Genomic DNA, 19,490 nt, shown 5'->3' with positions numbered 1-19,490 from the left:
GAAAGTGCCCCAGCCAGACATGGCAACACCACAGGAAGGAAGGCCCCATCAGTGAGCCACGGTGGCGCAGTGGTTAGAGTGCAAGTACTGCAGGCTCCTTCTGCTGACTGCTGGCTGCCTGCAATTTGGCAGTTCAAATCTCACCAGGCTCACGGTCGACTCAGCCTTCCATTCTTCCAAGGTGGGTAAAATGAGGACCCAGATTGTTAGGGGCAAGAGGCTGACTCTGTAAACCGTTTAGAGACGGCTGGAAAGTAGTATACAAATAAGTGCTGTGCTTTTTATCTATCTCTATGTCTGTCTGTCTGTCTGTCTGTCTGTCTGTCTGTCTGTCTGTCTGTCTGTCTGTCTGTCTATCTATCTATCTATCTATCTACCGCGTTTCCCCCAAAATAAGACCCTGTCTTATTTTTTTGAACTGTGAAATAAGCGCTTGGCCTTATTGCCGTGCGCTCAAAAGCCCGATTGGGCTTATTATCAGGGGATGACTTATTTTAGGGGCAACAGGTTATCTATCTATCTATCTATCTATCTATCTATCTATCTATCTATCTATCTATCTATCTATCTATCATCTATCTATCTATCTGCCACGGCACAGTGGTTAGATTGCAGGATGTGCCAAGACCAGCTCAAGGTTGACTCAGCCTTCCATCCTTCTGAGGTCAGTAAAATGAGGACCCAGATTGTTGGGGGCAACAGGCTGACTCTGTAAACGGGTTAGAGAGGGCTGTAAACCACTGTGAAAACCTCTTTTTTAAACTGTTTTTAAATTTTTAAATTTGTCTTATAAATTTGGGTGTGTTTTAAATTTTGTTTTTTTGGGCCAAATTACTTAATTGTATTTTAATGGTTTTTTAACTTTTGTATTATATGTATTTTATCTTTTGGCTGTTCACCGCCCTGAGTCCTTCGGGAGTAGGGCGGTATACAAATTCAATAAATAAATAATAATAATAATGATGATGATGATGATGATGATGATGATGATGATGATGATGATGTCTAAGTGCTATTGCTATCGAATCTGGGCTTGCTGCCTGGGGAATTCTGGGAGTTGAAGTCCACCCATCTTGAGGCGGCTGAGAACCGCCAGCCAAGAAGGTTGCCAAGCCTCCTTACTTGCTGAGAACGGGAGCTGAAGCTGCTTTGGCGGCTGCGGAGGCTGTGGGAGCTGTGCAGGCTGTGTCCCGAATGCTCGCTGTGGACGCTGCGCCAGTCACCGTCATCCCCATACGGATCCTTGCGCGGCTCCAAGTCGTCATCAAAGCTGCTCACAAAACGAGGGTCGTATCGCCAATGGTCTTCATACCGGTCATTACTGCGGGGTGGGGGTGAGAGAAGGAGTACTGTCTTAGGCCCAGGACTCGTCAATGCCTTCATATGCGATTTAGACGAGGGGATAGAAAGGGAAGTCATCGAAGTGGTGCGGTGGGCTAGAGGTGGAGCTCTCGCCTCACAATCAGGAGGCTGTGAGTTCGATCCTAGGTAGAGGCAGATATTTCTCTCTCTGGGCATGATGAGAATGTATCTGCTGAACAAAACTCTGCGTTGGCGACAGGAAGGGCATCCGGCCAGTAAACACTCAGCTCCATTCAGTTGCCCAGATTCCACCCCGCAAGGGATTATGGGACCGTTAAAAGAAGGTGATGATGATGATGATAGAAAGGGAAGTCATCAAATTTGCAGCTGGAGGAATAGCTAACACTCCTGAAAGATAGGCTCCAGAAACAGAAGGATCTCGACAGACTTGGCCCTATCAAACGAAATGAAATTCAGTGTTGAGAAAAGTTAAGGTCCTACACCTAGGCAGGAAAAACCCAATGCACAGGTGTAGAACAGGTGGTACCTGGCTCAACAGCAGTAACTGTGCCAGGGATCTGGGTGTTTCAATGGACAATTGTTTAAGTATGAAGCAGCACTTCAGAGAACTGGGTACATCTAATTTAATGAAGAGAAGAATTAGGGGTGACATGGGCAAACTTCCTGAGGGTGGGATAAGAAGCAAGGGGTGGAAGCTTGTTAAAGACAGATCTAACCAGGAACCATAACTGGCCTTCCAGAGTTGTGGGTGCATCATTGCTGGAGGTTTTCAACAAAAGACTGGGCAACCATCTGTCCAGCATAATATCAGGTCTTCTGTCATGGGGAAGGGGTTGGGAATCAGAGAGCCTCCAAGGTCCCTTCTGGCCCTTGGATTCTATTCTGTTCTGTTTTAGTCGATAAAAAAATGACAGATCTTAAAGCGAGTGCTTCCTTGGATCAAAAGCTTCCAGTCCAAAGGCACCCGAAGGCCAGACAAGGAACAATGGATGGAAACTGAACAAGGAGAGATTCAACCTGGAAATAAGGAGAAATTTCCTGACAGTGAGAACAATCAAACCCATGGAACAGAAGTTGCCTTCAGAAGTTGTGAGAGCTTCATCACTGGAGGCTTCTGAGAAGAGACTGGGCTGCCATCTGTCAGAAATGGCGTAGGGCCTCCTGCTTGGGCGAGGGGGGGTTGGACTAGATGATCTCCAAGGTCCCTTCCAACTCTGTTAATCTATCTAAACACCCAAGGGAGGGGCAGGTCTGACAAGCTGCAAAGTAGGGCATGCCCCCCCACAAAGTAGCCCAGCAACTAAAACAGTTGAGGCTTAAATTTTACCCTGCCTGTGTGAAGCAGACCCCGCGGCCTCAGTGCAAAGTCACGCTTTAAGAGCCAAGCGTTCTGGAGGAACACCGTTTCAAGCAGTGACCCAGGACAGACAGGGGTTGTGTTTGCACAAAAGCTCGAAAGAACACGAGAAGTATGCCAGGAGTGTGCACTCTATGCCTCCCCTTTTCTCACCACCAACTGGCTTCATGCCAGCAGGTAATTATGGATTAATACTTTTAGGAAGCCACTAAAAAGGAGGCAAGGTTGGTTGTTGAGACGTTCAGCAATTTCCTTTCTTTCAAGTCAAGGTCTTTGGCTCACACACAAGGAGCTTTAAAGGGAAACCGGATTTTCACGTCCGCCTTCCCTCGTTCTTTAGCCGAGATGCTTCTCTCAGCAAAATTACAGCATTCAGGATACCGTATAGTTAAATGTTCAACTTTGCATCAGTGATGTATCCACACTTCCTGCAGAACTGTGAAACTCTGTACTTTTGCTCAAATAGCCCCAGAGGTTTTCTACGGATGCCTAAACAGACACGCTCCAAGTCCAGTGAAAATAGCCTCACGCAGAAATGCACCACACAAAGGGCACAAGCCATCCTACTCAAATGACGCTCACTGTGGGGCTGAAGGTCTGAAGGCCCTACCATCATGAAGGGCAGTGAAGAGCAGCCACATTTTATGATAAATATTAAATATAACTGTCACCGTGAAAAGCCAGATCCACTCAATCCGATATGTGAATATGAAGCTCTGACTATTCAAAATCACCATCCCTCAACTATTTAAGATCCCGATTTTCTTTTAAAAGAAAAAGCTAAAAGGTAGGAACAAAAGAAAGAAAATAAGGGGAATTTACAACATTAATAAACTGTTGCCATCCTCCCCACAAGCTGGAGGCTTTTCGACTTTACATTTCTGAAGTACATTCATCTCTTTGGATTTCTGCAATAACATGAATTCCACAGGACTGCTAGAAGGCTGCCAATCCTGCTATCAATCCAAGAAGAGAGTAGATTCTAATTACCCGTATTTCCCCCAAAATAAAACCCAGTCTTATTTACTGTTGGGCCCCAAAATAAGCACCAGGTCTTATTTTCGGGGGATGTCTTACCTGCTTACCTTAGGACTACCGCAGCCAGGCCTCTCGTGCCCTGACACCTTTCGTGCTGCTGCCCGACTTCTTCTGTGGCTGTTCGTGGCCAGATGGTGCATATCTCTTCATGCCGATGCCACCGCTCGTCCTGCCTCAAGCAGCGGCATCTGTGTGATGCACTACGTGGCATCCAGCCTCAAGGGACCACAAGCAGCTACAGAAGAAGTCTGTATGACAGGTGTCGGGGAGTGGGAGGCCTGGCTGCGGTGCTCCTAAGGTAAAGGCTCCACCTCCCCACTCCCACCCCAGCTTTATTTTTACACATTTGCCTCGCCCCCACCTCGTATAACCAGATGGTGGGCGGGGCTTAACTAGGGCTTATTTTGGGGGTAGTGCTTATTATTAGGTGCAGGCGTGAAAATTGGGCTAGCGCTTGTTTTCAGGGTAGGTCGTATTTTCGGGGAAACACGGGATTCTGCCGCAGGATGAGGTTGTTGAAAGGAATATCTCTGCTGCTTTTGCTATCCCAGCTGTCTTTCATACCGTTTGCTTCACACAGTCCCCCCAAAAGGTCCATCAACCCCAAATCCATTTGGAGCCCAGAGGTATCGAAGGTTCACCAACCTGTTTCCCTGCTGATAGGCTTCTTTCTTTTGGTTCTGATCCGTGTTGTACCAATACCTCTGGTCATAAAGCCGAGGATCTCGGAATCTGGCATCATAATTTGAAGAGTAACGATCTTTAAAACAGAAGAAGTGGGACAATCGGTCATCACAGAGGCTCTGCACTCTTACCAAATCAGATTCCCTGGGAACATCTGGTCTCTGCTAACATGCTGCGTTGGCCAGCCATCCTACCATACGTACAGTGCAGCAGTTAGATTTGGTTTCACCAGAGTTTGTTGAGCAAACCATCTATGGCTGCTGTTTCATGCAACATTAAGCTACAGACATGAAGATTCCAACATGGCCCTCGGGTTCTTTCCCCCACCTGCCCTCCCCCCCAAAAATAATTAAAACATGCGTTGAATTAAAACACCAGGAAACTGATATTCTGCAAAGCAAGGCACCAGCTGCCAGCTTTAAATTTAGGCCTTGCGTAGTTTTCAAATTCCAAATGTGCCTCAAAAGGTTTATAAACAACATAATTCACCTCATGATGCTAAGCAAACCCTAACCCTAACCCTGTAACTTGGGAAGGATGTCTGAATCCAGCTTATGTGTGTTAGAAAGATCCAAGAGATTATTGGGGCTCGAAGAGAGTAATAACTGAAGGCTAACAGGGGGATCCTGTACTCCTAGTCTCCCTTTCTTGAGCTGAAGAACTGCACATTTCAGATGAACTGATTTTTACCCAGATATATGTGACCCTGAAAATGAGTGGTACAATGGCCTAGAGGTACAGCTCTCGCCTCACAATCAAGAGGCTGTGAGTTCGATCCTAGGTAGAGGCAAATATTTCTCTTTCTGGGCACACTGAGAATAAATCTGCTGAAAAAAACTCCACATTGGCGACAGGAAGGGCATTCGGCTAGTAAATACTCAGCTCTGTTCAGTTGCCCAGACTCCATCCCGCAAGGGATTATGGGGTCATTAAAAGATGATATGTGTCCCTGAAAATAAATTCCAGTGAACAAATTTATTAGAGTGCTTATATTATCTTCCACCTTTGACAAATAAGGGACTCAAAATTTTGAGTTCAGCAGAATTTCCTCCTAAATGCTCAAAAATTACAATCCAAGAGTTTTAAAAGAGCGTTTCATTGAATTATTTCATTTTTACAACACGCTGAATAAGGTTATCAGCAGCCCAAACTGATTCTATGCTTCCTGAACCTCATATCTCCCAGAGGTACTAAAGCTTAATTCTGATAATTCCCATTGCTGCGTTTGTTGATGTGGGGGAAATCTGCTGCAGGATGAAGAATTAAATTCTTCACATTTTGTTCTGTCTTTATTCTCACATCTCTGCAATTGCCTCATTTTATTATTTAAATACGTCTTCACAAAATTTAAGTGTGAGGCAGGGTGTCGGGCCAGGGAATAGCCACAACTGTGAGCCCCATCCCCCTTTTTTTAGAGGTGTTGTGTTTTAATTCTGCAGGCACAATGGCCATCTTGACTCGCCTTGCAAATGACAGGGTGTGAAGCCTTAATAAAAATGCCAATCTTAGTTGTTCCCCTGGCGCGGAGAAATGTCATTCTGTATCTAAGGGGTTCAGAATCCTGTCTTCTGGGAGGAGAGGGGAACCTGTGATCCACAAGATCCTGCTGAACTACAACTCCCAGAAACCCATTAATAAGAGATGTTTGGAGTCCTTCACTGAGCAAGAATTAGGCCTCGGTCCCTCAAACCATTTTAACTGTTTTGAAATACAGCTGGTTCAAAAGGGAAAACAGCTTGTATCTCCTCTCAGTCGGCAGGATTTAAATCAGGATAGCCAAGAATTATCTGGCATCTTTTTATGTGTGAACGCAAGTTGCCTCTGTCCGTGAAATGCAGGCAGGTTTTGAGTTATGACTCATCACTTAACAACTGTTTAAAATCACATCTGGCAATTGTAAAATGCTGTGCCAACATCTCTTACTACAATCACATGACCACATTTGGGAGCTTGGCAAGGGACTTGCTTTTAGGGCCCGTTGCGGTGTCCCATGGTCAGGTGCAATTTGCAATTTAAATTTTTTTTTTTGCTGGTTTCCCCCATAAAAATACCCATTTGGAAGAATTGACTCATACAACTGTAAAGGTAAAGGTTCCCCTCGCACATATGTGCTAGTCGTTCCTGACTCTAGGGGGCGGTGCTCATCTCCGTTTCAAAGCCAAAGAGCCAGCTCTGTCCGAAGGCATCTCCATGGTGGCCAGCATGACTCAACACCAAAGGCGCACGGAACGCTGTTACCTTGCCACCAAAGGTGGTCCCTGTTTTTCTACTTGTGTTTTTTACCTGCTTTCGAACCGCTAGGTTGGCAGAAGTTGGGACAAGTCACGGGAGCTCACCCCGTTACACGGCACTTGGGATTCGAACCGCCGAACTGCCAACCTTTCGATCGACAAGCCCAGCGTCTTAGCCACTGAGCCACCCCGTCCCCATACAACTTTAGTGTTCGGTTAATGATCATTGCAAAAAATGTCATCAAATCATATCCAATCCCATGGGTGCCTCAAATTAAGACCGTAACAACTTAATACCAGAAATGCAATCCCAATTTGTGGTTATAACTGCACCGGTAGCTTGCTCAAACTTTTAATGTCTTGAAATAGCCTTTACAGAGACGAAAGAGAAAATATCAGGCTTCGGCTAAGGGAGTTCGTATATTGAAGTTGGCATATTTTGCTGTAGGAGCACATCCTTACCTCCGTTATCATACAGATTTGAGTAATAGTCTCCATAGTAGCCATTCCATCCACTTTTGGTGTTGTAATAGTCATCGGGATAATCTTGTCTTGGGGGTGGGGGGGAGAGAGAAGAGAAATGGTTGAAATTCCTAAATCCCAACTTAGGCTATCAACACAAACAGATGTAAAGCACTGCTGAAAAATGCACTGGGATTTCTTATAGCTGAAACACATCAGCTATAAGATTTCCTGTCTGTGGAAATCCTCAGCCATCCAAGTCATGGTTGTCCCCCATGAATATTTTTCTTTGAAGACGTTTCACTTCCCATCCAAGAAGCTTCTTCAGCTCTGACTGGATGGTGGTGGGGAATGAGGGCTGAAGAGGCTTCTTGGATGGGAAGCGAAACGTCTTCAAAGAATGTCCAGTTGCCTCCTGAAAAAAAGCACATTTGGGACATCAGCTAGTTGTTCCTTGAGAAATGGCGGATTCCTCTCTCTCTCACACACACACACTCACACAGAGAGACACAAAATCTGTTTTTTCTTCTTCCCAGAGATCAAGATGTTTGTGTGAGTCCTGTCTATCTTTTGCAGTTCTTCCTCAGGAGCAAAACTGGAAGTGAATCCGAATCAGAAGAGAGCCGGAAGGGACCTTGGAGGTCTTCTAGCATTTCAGAGAAGTGGCTGTCCAGGCTCTTCTTAAAAGCCTCCAGTGATGGAGGGCCCCACAACGTCTGAAGGTGGAAGGTGACTGATTCTGGAAAGTCTGGATGCCTTTGAGACAACCATGACTTGGGCGACCGAGAATCTCCATAAGCATAGGATGATGTCAGGGCAATCAATCAAATATAAATCAATACATTTCTGGATCTCATGCTTTATAGGGCTAATTTTTAGGTACCCTGTACCGGTAAGGCCTCCACTTTGTAACCAACTTGCCTTGTGACCATTTGAAGTCACGATGGGCCTCCCCAAAAGGTATTTACCACTTGGTTTCAAAGGTATTGAGGCTGCTCCCACCCCCACCCCAGGCTCACACGAACACATTTTCGGCGCTCGGCAACCAGACGGTATTTATTGCCATTTGCAACGTTCCATGGTTGTGGATTGACTTTATTTTTGCCAGGTTTAATGAGAGTAGAGCAGGGATGTCAAACTCAAAGCCAGAGGGGTGCTTAGATCTGGCCCGTGGGGCCACTCTGGAAACAGCAAAGGACCGGCCCACAGTGCTTCTGCACTCTGTTTTCACTGGTAGAGGATTGCAGGAGGCCGTGGCAGCCGAAAACGGAGCTCAGGAGCTCATTTGCGCTGCAGAGTGCTCGGGCCGCCACGGGCACCCCCAACACGAGTGACATCAAGATGGCCACGCCCACCTTGGCCACGCCCCAGCACCCTCCCTCTTGAGGTCAAATACAACCCTGATGCAGCCCTCAAATGAAATTGAATTTGGCACCCCTGCAGTAGAGTCGAGGTCTGGCTGTGACCAAAATTTCAGCACCGAGGAGAAAGGCCAGCCTATTTCAGCCCCCCCCCCCGGCCTTTTCTCATCGTCTTTGAAAGTATCAAATTTCTCAAGGAATTCCACCAGTGAAGGAGAACTGCAAACACGCCACTAAGTGCAAGGAGAAAAGGACCTTGAGCTGTATTGCAGTCTATGTAGGTCAGGTAGAGGAAATTTAAGCAGAACTACCAGACAATCGATAAAATGTCTGATGAGAGAAAGAGGCACCAATGCGACCTAAAAGAAAATCTCAAAGGCCAGTGAAAAGGCTTTTCTTGAGCCAGCTTTCAGAAAATACATTCCTTTTTTCAAGAGCTTATCGGGAATGTCTGGGATTAACTGACCGGTCCTTGAAAAAGGAATGCATTTCCAGAGTGGGCCAAATAAAAGCGCTTCTATTAAGTGCTCCCGCTTCCTCCTTCTCTCTTTTGCAAAAATACCTTCAAGGCGTCAGCGCTGGCAGTCTGCTTACCTTGACTGGGGCCTGTCCGAAGTGTGGCTGGCTCTTGAACTGGGGCGCTCAGGGTCAGGGTACCAGTAGCTCCCCGCGTCTCGATAGGCAGCAGACTGGTCATACTGGTTGTAGGAAGAGTTGTACTGGCCATACGCGTCCTCCGAGAGACAAGAAAGGTTACATTAACTCGGGAGGGAGCCCAAGAGGCGAGCCAAACGTCTGGCCAGGCTCCTCCCTCAGCGGATGCCATTCCACGTTGACGGAGGAGGTTTTAGAAGCGTCAACAAAGAACCCAACAGCAAAATCCCGGGTGAAAAAAATCAAACGATCATGAGCTGATTATAACCCAGCTGCCCAAAGGCCAACGAATAAATACACGAAAAGGTAAGGACTGGAGTCCTCTGGGGATCAGGACGCTGATGATGATGATATCCCACATTCAGGGGCCTTCCCCGATTCCTCCCCTAACACAACAGCCCTGTGGGGTAGGCTGGGCAAAGAGAGAGGGACGTTGTCACTGATTGAATGGCTAAGTCAAGGGCTACCTGCATCTTTGTTTTAAACATGAAATGTTTGGATGGCCCGTTTGCCAAAATTCCCCCCCACACACACTCACCAATTTTTCGAGAGCTTTCTCTTACCCAAACTTTTTGTGCTTCCACCTAAATGAAGCCCTCGTTCTCGTCAATGGGTTTTCTCTTCCTTTTTTTTCCTTTTTTGTTGCTCTTTTTCTGCTATTTGTTGCCTTTGAAGCATACGAAAGCCAAAAGGGCTCCGAGACTGGGGGGGGGGAGGGCGGGGGGGGGCTTGGATTGCCACCACCTGCCACACCTGGAAGAAGCCTTGGAAGGGAGAACCTCCCCCTCCTCTCTGGCCAATCATTCTGGCCTTCAGCAGAAACCCCTAGCCTGAAAAATGCCCTCTGCAATTGCTCCGGGTGGGAAGAGTTTTCACTGAAGAAATCCCCCTGAACGTGAATGCATGCAGAACGTCTTACGCCTCAGCCCAGCCCACCCCGGATTGCCCCCCCACCCCCAAAGCCCCAGGGGTGGTGGGAGTCCTCCTGAGGGTGACCGAAGAGAGTACTTTTCACTCTACCTGGTAGTAAAGGTGAGCAGCTCTAGGATCCACCGGTGGGTAGGCGTAGCTGTCATACGGGTGCCGGTAGTAGTAGTAGGAGTTGGGGGGCGGGCCGTAGGCGTTCTGGGGGTTCTGTGAAGGAGGGTACTGCTGCTCGTGGAGCGAAGGGGGACGAGCAGGTTGGGGGCCACTTGGGGCGATGGATCCAAGAGGAGGAGGAGGAGGCCCCATGCCAGGAGGGAAGCGGGGATCCTGCCTGAAGTCGGTGCCCAGCTGAGGATGGCTGGGTGGTGGGAGGGCTGAACTGCCTTCCACGGGACCGCTGGGGCAAGGCTTCGGACTCGGAGCTGGAGCACAGGGGTTTCCGGGAAGCATCTGGAGGTTGGGGGAAGCGGAAGAGTGCCCAGTAGCTGCGGGGGCCTGCTCCAAGGGCGCCCCTCGATCGGAGGGCATCGCGGGCCCCGAGTCCTTTGTTACCTGCCGGTAGAACTGCTGCGGGCCTCGAGCCTGGGGGTCACCGGGGCCAGCCGGTCCGGGGGCCAGAGGAAATGTCTGGCCTCCCAAAAGGAGCTGGCTGAGCCCCAGGGGGCCGGGCCCTGCCCTGCTGTGCTCCTGAGACTTCGCTCCTGCCAAATCCAGAGGTTTGGAAAGCTCCTGGCAATGGGGAGCGTTTTGAGACCAGCCGGGAAGGCTGTTGCTGGGCCCCACAATGGGAGTCGCACCGCTGACGTGGGAGAGAGGAACACTGGCTGTGGGTTGGCCAGCACTTTCCAAAGGCAGCCCTTCCGCAGCAGGAGGCTGGGGGGCTTCCATGGCTAAGTTGAGGGGACCATGAGACCCAGACTGAAGCAGGGATTTGGGGGTTGCAGTTTCAGCTGTGCTAAGCGGGCAGTGGAAGAAACTAGGATTTGAGTGAGCTAAGCCACCAGGTGGGTTTTCCCCGGTCAAGCTGCAGCTCCTGCTCTTCCCCAGCAGAGGCAGAGGAGCCCCACTGGCGCCCAGGTCCTTGGCCGAGTGGTTCTTCTCGGGCTGGCCCAGCTGGAGGGCAAGAGAGGGACCGGCAGGCAGGGCCAAGCTGCCAAACTGACTCGGTTGGGCAAGCAAGATCGGCTGGTTCTGAAGCGTCTCCGTCGGGGGCGAGGAAAGGAGGCTGGCATAACCCAGGCTTCCCTGAGAGCCAACCGCCTCTTCGTCCCCCAGCTTGGGAGGGTTTTCCAAATTTTCAGACGGGAGGCTTCCGGCTTGAGACCCTGGCTTGCTCGGCAACGCTTCCTCCGGGGGCTGGACCACCTGTGGGGATGGCTTGGCCGGGACGTAGACCGCAGGGGCGGCGGGGGCAAGGAGCACATTGCCCCCAAAACTGGGCAGTTCGTTGTGCGCCCAAAGAGTGGTGGCTGGGCTCTCGCACTTCTTTCCCAGTCCCTGAGCTCTGGTGGTTGGCCTCTTCTCCATCCCTGCCCCACTGGAAGGAAGCTGCCGGGGGCTTCCGCTGCCACCCACGAGGGAGAGGGGCAAGGGGTGGCCTGGGGGCAGGAAGAGGGTCTCCAGGTTGTCAGGAGGTTGCTCCAGGTTCCCTGGGGAGGCCACGGCAACCGCAGAGCTTCTCTGGCTACTCCTTTGGTTGGGACGATCCTCTCGCAGCTCGGCCACCACCTTGGCCTGATCGGTCTCTGTGGGCTTCACCCCCAGGCTGTGGGCCCTGACTGGCTCAAAGGAGCTGTTGACACTGGTGTGAAACACTCCCATGGGTTTGGGGGGGCTCGGCGTCGGCGCCTGGGAGGGGGGGCTGTGGTAATTCTTGCCCGGCTCCTGCTCCCCCACATCTGCTCCCAGAGGAGAGGAGTCGATCTGCTTAAAAAAGAAGCGGGAAGCCTCTTGCTCAGGTTTCCCGCTTTCCTGCTGAATGAACGTGCCCGGCTCTTGTGGCCGGGCAGTGCCAGCCATGCTCCTGGGGCTCAAGTTGCTATAGTTGGAAGAGACGCTGTCGGGTCGGACGGGCCGTGGAAGCACGCTGGGGGCCTCCAGGTTGGGTCCTCCTTCCATGGGGCTCCCGACATGATTCTTTGGGAGCAGTGGGGCCAGAGAGGCGTAGCGGCTGGAGTCCGATGCCGTCCCTGGGGACGAAGGGTTCTGTGACAGGGGCTCCCTTGGCAAAACCTCCTGGTTCTGAACGCACTCCTGGTTTTCCATGTTTTCATACTGCCCGCTGGCAGAGCAGCTTCCTGCTTGCGGGACGTGGCTGGCTCGGTCCTCTCCCGGGAAGGGCGCCTTCTCACTGGCCTGCTGAACGACCGCCGTTCTAAGGAAGCGCTGGGCGTCCGCTTCTTTGGGCGCTGCCTCTGCTGCCAGAGGTGCATTAGCCTGGGCTGGCGCAAAATGAGCCGGCAGCCCTTGCGGGCCGTGCAAAGGCTGGTAATAGGTGTGGCCCATGGTTTGCTGGAAAGCATCCACGTCTGGTCTGGCAACATGGCTGCTGGCTTCCGATGACAGTATCTCCTCGTTCTCCGCCTCGTCTCCCTTGAAGAACATTGAAATTGTCCCCGCATCAGCCTCATCTGGGCACTGCCTGCTCCCTGCCTCAGACACCCCTTGGGCGTGGCCGGGGGGGCTGTTTTCCTGAGAAGTGGGGTGGCCCGAGGGATACGTGGCTTCCAGGGGCTGCAAGTAAAAGTGTTCTTGGGGGAGCTGGCCAGCCCAAGCACCGGTGCCCCCAGGGCTCTGCCAAGTGCTACTGGGGGGCAGAGTCACATTGGATGCCTCGGCGAGCATGTAGGGCGCCTGGGGGACACCAGGGAACCCAGGCTGATGAGGGGGAGTCGGGTGGCGATCCAGCTGGGGGCCCGGCTGGGAAACAGAGCTGCTGGAATGGGCAGCACTCCCAAAGGCATTCCGGGACAGGAGCTCTGGGGAAGGCAAATACGCAGAGCTTTGGGGAGGCATCCACTGAGGCACCGTCTGCTGAAGGAGGGAGAAGGCCGGCAATGATGGGGGGACCACACCGGGGTTGCCTGGATTCCTACTCACGTCGGGCCCACCCGGCAGCCTGTCCGGGACAGAAGCTGAAAGAGAATTTTCAGAGCCGATTCTCATGGGCTGAGGTGGTTCCACTGGGGGGCGGGGGGTGTTTTCTGTGCTTGGATGCATTTCGGTGCTGTTGCGGACCCCTTTGGGGAAGGCCGACATGGAGGTTGTGGAAATGGAAAAGGAGCTCCCAGCTTCTGAATAGGAGGCCGAGACAGACGTTAACGATGGAGCGGGCGCGTGAGGAAGGTGCCCAGAAGAGAGGTGAAGGGGAGCAGCTGATGGAGGGAAAGCCAATGAAGAAGAGCCTGGGTCTCCGTGGGGCACATTGCTCAGTGGGGAGCTCCGGGGGCCTTGTTTGCCAAAGGCAAAGGGGTCTGTCACCGGTTGCACAGGTCCAGTCGCTGCTGCTGCTGCTGCAGAGGTGGGGGCATTTGCACGCCTACCGTAGGGGCCATTTCGCCAATGCATGTTCCAGGAGGGGGCGAGAGGAGGAGGGCCTCCAACCCCCGGGGGAGCTGTCTGAGGAGGGGGCTGCATGATCAAAGTGGAGCCGAGTCACTTGCCACCTGAAGAGGAGCAGTAGATGGAGCAGGGCAGGCTTGCCTTCATATGCACAAGCTGGAGTGAAGAAGACAGAAAAGTGGAATTAGTAACGGGCATAGTTCTCGATATATAACTGCTCGCTCAGCCATCATGTGAAGTTGTGAGAGCACTAAACAAGCAGTGGTTACAACCGACCCTTGGAGCTCTGGCTGCTCCAGCATCTCCACAACTGGGTGATGGCCACTTGAGAGTCAGTGGGGAAGCCGGCAGGGAAGGTTGCAAGCCCCTGGGATAGGACTTCCTTACCTGTGCATCGTCCTCCAGCCCCACTTTGCTTCCCACGCTCCTGTGCCCCTCTCCACACTCATGGCACCCTCGTGCATCCTCTCAGACCTGCATGGTGCCTCTTGGGGGTCCCTCTTGCGCCCTTCCCCACCCAGCAGCAGCCACTTACCTACCTGCCAATCTGGGGCTTGCGACTTCCTGCCGGCTTCTCCATTAACTTTGGCAGGAAGCTGCCTCACCTAATGACTGTGAAATTCAGTTAATGATGGCAACAAGGATTAAAGAGATTGCTGTCATTCAGGGATGTGGTTGTAATTTATGATCGCATCACTTAATGATGGAAATTTTGGTCCCAATTGACATCATAAGTCAAGCAGTACCTACCGTACGTACACTTGCTATTCCATCAAGAATATGGATTACTGGAGATGAAATAAGCATCTTTGGGGAATCTGAAGTATGTAATGTTTATAAAGCACAATTTGAATTTGCTAACTATACTGGCTGTCTTGCAGGAATCTCTCAATTCATAGCCTCTCCTTTATGCCTGCCTTTTTTTTCTTCCACACAACACTGCCTGTTTTCAGTTCATGAAACAATACCAGTGATTATGGATGAAGCTAGGACTGTGTGGCACAAGCAAGGCCTCTATTTTGGCCTAGAATTTCTCATACATTCTAGGCCCAGAAGGGATTCTGGAACCTGAATAAGCTTATCTGCTTCCTTATTGGTCTATAATTTATGTTCTTTGATAAAGGCTTGCTCAGAGATTGTCTTTTGTGCTGTACTTTCGGATCAAGGGAACAGTACTTTCACTTCAGCTGCAGCATTTTCTAGTAATGATTTTTCCTCCCAACTCCATCAGACTCAGCTATTGCGGGGGGGGGAGGGGTTAGGGGGGAGATGAGGAGTGGGCAGGGCAAGAAAGAAAAGTACGCTCGCAGAAGCCTTCTCTGAGGTTTTGAATGACACCCACCTCTTGCCCTCTGATTGAAAGGCAGCCTGTTATTTCTTCCCAATACATTTGGAAAGCAGAACTTGAAAAGTAGGTAAAGGCCTTTCGGGTACCCAAAAACCTTTGCCAGTGTCCTGGCAAAGCTCCAGAGGCAAGGGACGCGTTTCCACCCATGACAGGGATTTCCATCTGTTCCTGTTCATCATTGACTTTCAAATAAGTTTGAACTACAAGATGCGGGAAGGAAACATTTCGGAGGGCGATTCATCGGAATCAGAGGAAGGGTTCAGCCTTCCGCATGGTGTGCTTCGGGATTTCACCTCCCAGAATTCCCAAATGGTGGGATGTGAGCAAAGTGCTTGCTAGCCCTTAAGGGACACTTCTGAGCTGTGAAGTAATTTGGTCTTCCTTAGTCTGTTGTGGCCTTTTACGGGGGGATCAGAAATCCTAGGGCAAAGCAAAAGAAAGCACTCCCAGATTTTGTTAGTATTTGCTGAGACTTCTTGTTCTGAGAAGAAGCCTGTTACACCTTGTGATCGGTTGTGCCTACATCATAAGCCATCTCCGTGATATTTTGAAAAGAAAACATGCACGTCAGTGGGCTGGAAAACTGAACACCAGGTTCACACATAATGCGATATGCCTTGGTTCAGCAAGGTGTGTGAATCCCACCACTGTAACAAGAACTTAAGAAACCACATTTAAAGCACATTTTTTGTTTAGTACAAAATTCTGCTCAGTCACGTAATTCTATCACTACCTCCTCAAAAAACAGGAAAAGCATTCAAGAGAAACCCCTATCCTTTTTCCTCAACACCTGTGGCTTAAGAGTAAAAGACAGATGTAAACTGAATAGATTAACTATGAAGATAAAAGAAATATTTTAAGATATGGAATCAATTTTACTACTGGTTAGAAAAAAGATATAAATAAGCGTTAATAGAGATAGATAAAATATGTTATAATTAGAATATTAGATTAGTGGGAAATTTTTGACTTGGCGAGAATGAAGACAGAAGAGATAATAGAAAAGAAGAAGTTTTTGGAGATAACACCGAGATGTCACATGGAAGAAATGGATGATGTACTAAATGTTTGTCTAAAAAAAAGACATGTAAACATGAAAGTGACACAGAAAATGTTTATTTTGTTTCATAGATAATTGCCAAAAAAACAACCCAAAGTTTTGAACTGGAGAGAGGCAGGGAGGAAAAGAGATGAATTAAAGATAGCAAAGTTGTCTTTGCTTTAAAGACAACAGAGGAGAAATTATAACCTGAAGGCAGCTAGAAAGTCCCTGGGTTTACAGTTGATCACACCCGAAAAGTGACCCAGCTAAGGCTAGTGCCCTTTTTAGATTGCATTAATAAAACTCTGTTCTCTAAATCAGAGGCACTGTAGTCATAAATTTACTTTATTCAGCACTAATCAAATCTCATCTTAAGTGCTGGGTGCAATCTTAGCTCCTAAAGCAAGCCAGGAGAAGCACAAAGGGGCAGAGATAGTTTTTCAAAGAATTATTTAAAAACTGGGTAGAAAACATCATGGAAGAAAACTGAATGGAATGTGATAGCTGTTTTCAAAATATCTGGTATCTCTCTCTCTCTCTCTCTCTCTCTCTCTCTCTCTCTCTCTCTCTCTCTCTCTCTCACACACACACACACACACACACACAGATACATCCTCACAGCAACTGCTATGTTCCCCAAATTCAAACAGCTAAGATTTGGGCTGTGGGAATTCTGATTTCTATCTCATTCCACCAAGTGGTTCTTTTCAAATGTTATTTTCTGCTGTCTGAAAGATGCTTTGTTTTAAAAGGAACTCCCCACTTACTTCTTAATCTTTTTCATTAAAGTTCTATATTAGAAATGATTGGTAATTAGTTGTTTTATTGGTTTTATTGATGGTGATTATAAATGCTCCATTTTTTTTTAAAAAAAAGTCTTAATTCTGCCTTCAGTGCTATGAACAGGTCTAACAAGCCTCTTACAAGACGGTAGAGAAGTACTGTTATAAGGAACTTTCCATATTAGGATTAATTAGTAATTTAATTAACAGCAACTTAAAAGAACATAAATCATTGGTAGATGTACAGTTTAAAGTTTCTGCTATGATAAGAGAAGCAAAGGTGAGTGTTTCCAAAAACACTGGCAACCCATCCAAGCTTGATCAAGTCTGAACAACAACAACTGAATGTGGTTTGTTTCTAGCAAGAGCAACAATTCAAACTCTAAAATGAACACAAAATAATGCACCTCCATTCACCAAGGAAATCTAATTACTAAACTAATTGTCTGATTATGGAGAACATCAACGTGAACAAGGGAAGCCAAGAGAAACGGGCTCTACTCGAACATCCTGATATTTCAGAATCCACGAGTGCATTTCACTACACGTGTTGCGTAAGCCTCCCAAATGCGGTTTATATATATATATATAAATATATTCCCAAACTTCTCAAAGGGTTTGTAGCACCTCAGATCCCCTTAGGGCTTCATTCCCCTCAGAGTGACCGTTATTTTTCACATTTTCTAAGTCCACAGAAATGGGTTCAGACTTCAGATAGAGCCTGGATCTGGCCTCCATGCATATGACCCTGCATTTGGAACGACAGATTGTTCCACTCCTGCTCCTTTCCCAGCTGCATGTCGCGTGGATGGAGAGAAGGCATCAGGGAAAAAAAGCACACAATTTTTTTAATGAACCCAGATTCAAGGTAGTCCTCGACTTATGATCACAATTGAGCCCAAAATTTCTGTTGTTAAGTGAGGGTCCAGATTTGAAGTTCTGCCATCTGCCTTCCTCGTGACTTCATTTGGGGCGCTCGGCAATTAGCCCACATTGATGGCTGTGTGCTGTTTGTCCTGGGATTACATCGCCATGACTTATGACGTTTATTGCAGGAAAGGGGCAGTTACAGGTAGTCCTCCACTTATGACAATGGAGGCCAAAATTTCCATTGTTAAGTGAGACATTTGTTAAGTGAGTTTTGCCCCATTTTAGTACCTTTCTTGCCACCGTTGTTACGTGAATCCTGCAGTAACCTGGTCATTCAGTGATTCTGGCTTCCCCAGGGGCTTTGGGGACCACATGACTTTGGGACACAGCTATGAACCAGCTGCCACGCATCTGAATTTTGATCACGTAATCACGGGGAGGCTGCAAAGATTGCCACTGTGAAAAACTGGCCCTAAGTCCCTTTTTTCCGTACCGTTGTAACTCTGAACAGTCACTAAATGAACTATTGTATGTCGAGGATTGCCTGTATTCCAGTACCTGACACATGACCTGTCATGTGCCATCAGTTTCAGAGGCTGAGCATTATGATGCCCATGGATTACAATCTGCACCTCTTCCCTCATCGCCCCAGCAACTCCACTTCCTTGACGGGGGGGCTCCAGTCGTGGGGGGGTAGCCAATTTGTTACCCCCTTCCTCTTCTTGCACCCCAGGGGCGGCGGCTGCTGCTGGGACTCCGTGCGGATTGCGCTTCTGCTTCATGGGTCAAAAAGGCCTCATTCTGGACCACCCCTGGCAAACAGCCAGTTTAATTTTTTTTTTAAAAAAAGCGAAATAGTCTTCGACTTACATCAGTTTAGGAACAGTTCAAAGTTGCAACGGCATTGGGAAAAAAAAGGGACTTAGGACCGTTGTCTCGCACTTATGACCGTTGCTGCATCCCCGCAATCTGCATTCAGACGCTCGACAAGCTGGCTCACATTTATGACGGCTGTAGTGTCCCGGTTTGGTCATTCGATCGAACTTTCGCAACCTTCCGACAAGCCAAGTCAATGGGGAAAGCCGGACTCGCTTAACGACCCCAGGTTACTAACTTAACAGCTGCAGCGATTCACTTAAGAACCGGGGCGAGAAAAGCCGTAAAACGGGGCAAAACTCACAGAAGAAAAGCCTCCCTTAACCCAAAACAGATCTGGGGCGCCAGAGTTGTGGTGGTCGTAAGTCGAGGACCACCTGTGTCAGGGGAAGCCAGGGACCTGGAAGGGGGGGGGAGAAGGGTTGAGGGGGGGTCTCAAAGCCCGTTGGGAGGGGGGAGAAATGTGGCAGATCGACCCTGTGGGCGCCTCTCCCTCCTCCTCCTTGCCCGGCCATCCTGCCCGAAAAGACGAAAGATCCTTCCCGCTCAGGGAGCAGCCAGGAACCATCCACGATGACCAATGAGGTAGACTTCTCCTGAAGCGGGAGGCTTCATTCCTACCCTCATCAAGCCCCGCACCCTCCCCCGCAGCAGGGCCCTGGGATCCCCGACCCTCCTTAAACCCGAAAGTCACCTGTGGGGGCAGGGTCTCCCTCAGCACGCGCGGCCGCCGGCGCCGGTTCCTTCCGTCGCCACAGCCTCAGCAGCAGCGAGCCCAGCCGCCGCCGCCGCCGCCATCTTGCAACATCCGGCTCCAGCGGCAGCGCTGACGTGTCACGTTGGCCCCGTGCGCGTGACGTCATCGCGCGCGCCCCGCCCAGTCCTGCCCTACGCGAGAGGTGGCACCTAAGAGCTACGAAAAAGGAAGAGTCGTCCGCTCGTGGCGACCGGGAAAATCGGATACCACCAACACA

The 19,490-nt window shown here is 49.4% G+C and overlaps 1 protein-coding gene across 3 annotated transcripts in view; it reads right to left on the bottom strand.

Annotated features, from left to right (window-relative positions):
- SEC16A (SEC16 homolog A, endoplasmic reticulum export factor) overlaps positions 1-13,673 on the bottom strand; it is a 57,827-nt gene extending 44,154 nt beyond the window's left edge. For all 3 annotated transcript variants that reach the window (XM_070955899.1, XM_070955900.1, XM_070955901.1), the window contains exons 1-5: positions 10,131-13,673; positions 9,051-9,190; positions 7,096-7,184; positions 4,364-4,478; positions 1,123-1,321 (exon numbers count right to left, since the gene is read on the bottom strand). In XM_070955899.1, the coding sequence (XP_070812000.1) occupies positions 1,123-1,321; positions 4,364-4,478; positions 7,096-7,184; positions 9,051-9,190; positions 10,131-13,673 (4,086 nt within the window). The remainder of the gene's footprint in view (positions 1-1,122; positions 1,322-4,363; positions 4,479-7,095; positions 7,185-9,050; positions 9,191-10,130) is intronic.
- Between the last annotated feature and the right edge of the window lie 5,817 nt (positions 13,674-19,490).

The sequence above is a fragment of the Pituophis catenifer genome, unplaced genomic scaffold (genome assembly GCF_029215685.1).
Source record: "Pituophis catenifer annectens isolate HBS135680 unplaced genomic scaffold, rPitCat1.0.hap2 SCAF_17, whole genome shotgun sequence".
In the NCBI taxonomy this organism is placed as follows: Eukaryota; Metazoa; Chordata; class Lepidosauria; order Squamata; family Colubridae; genus Pituophis; species Pituophis catenifer.
This window is presented reverse-complemented; position numbering and strand designations above follow the sequence as displayed.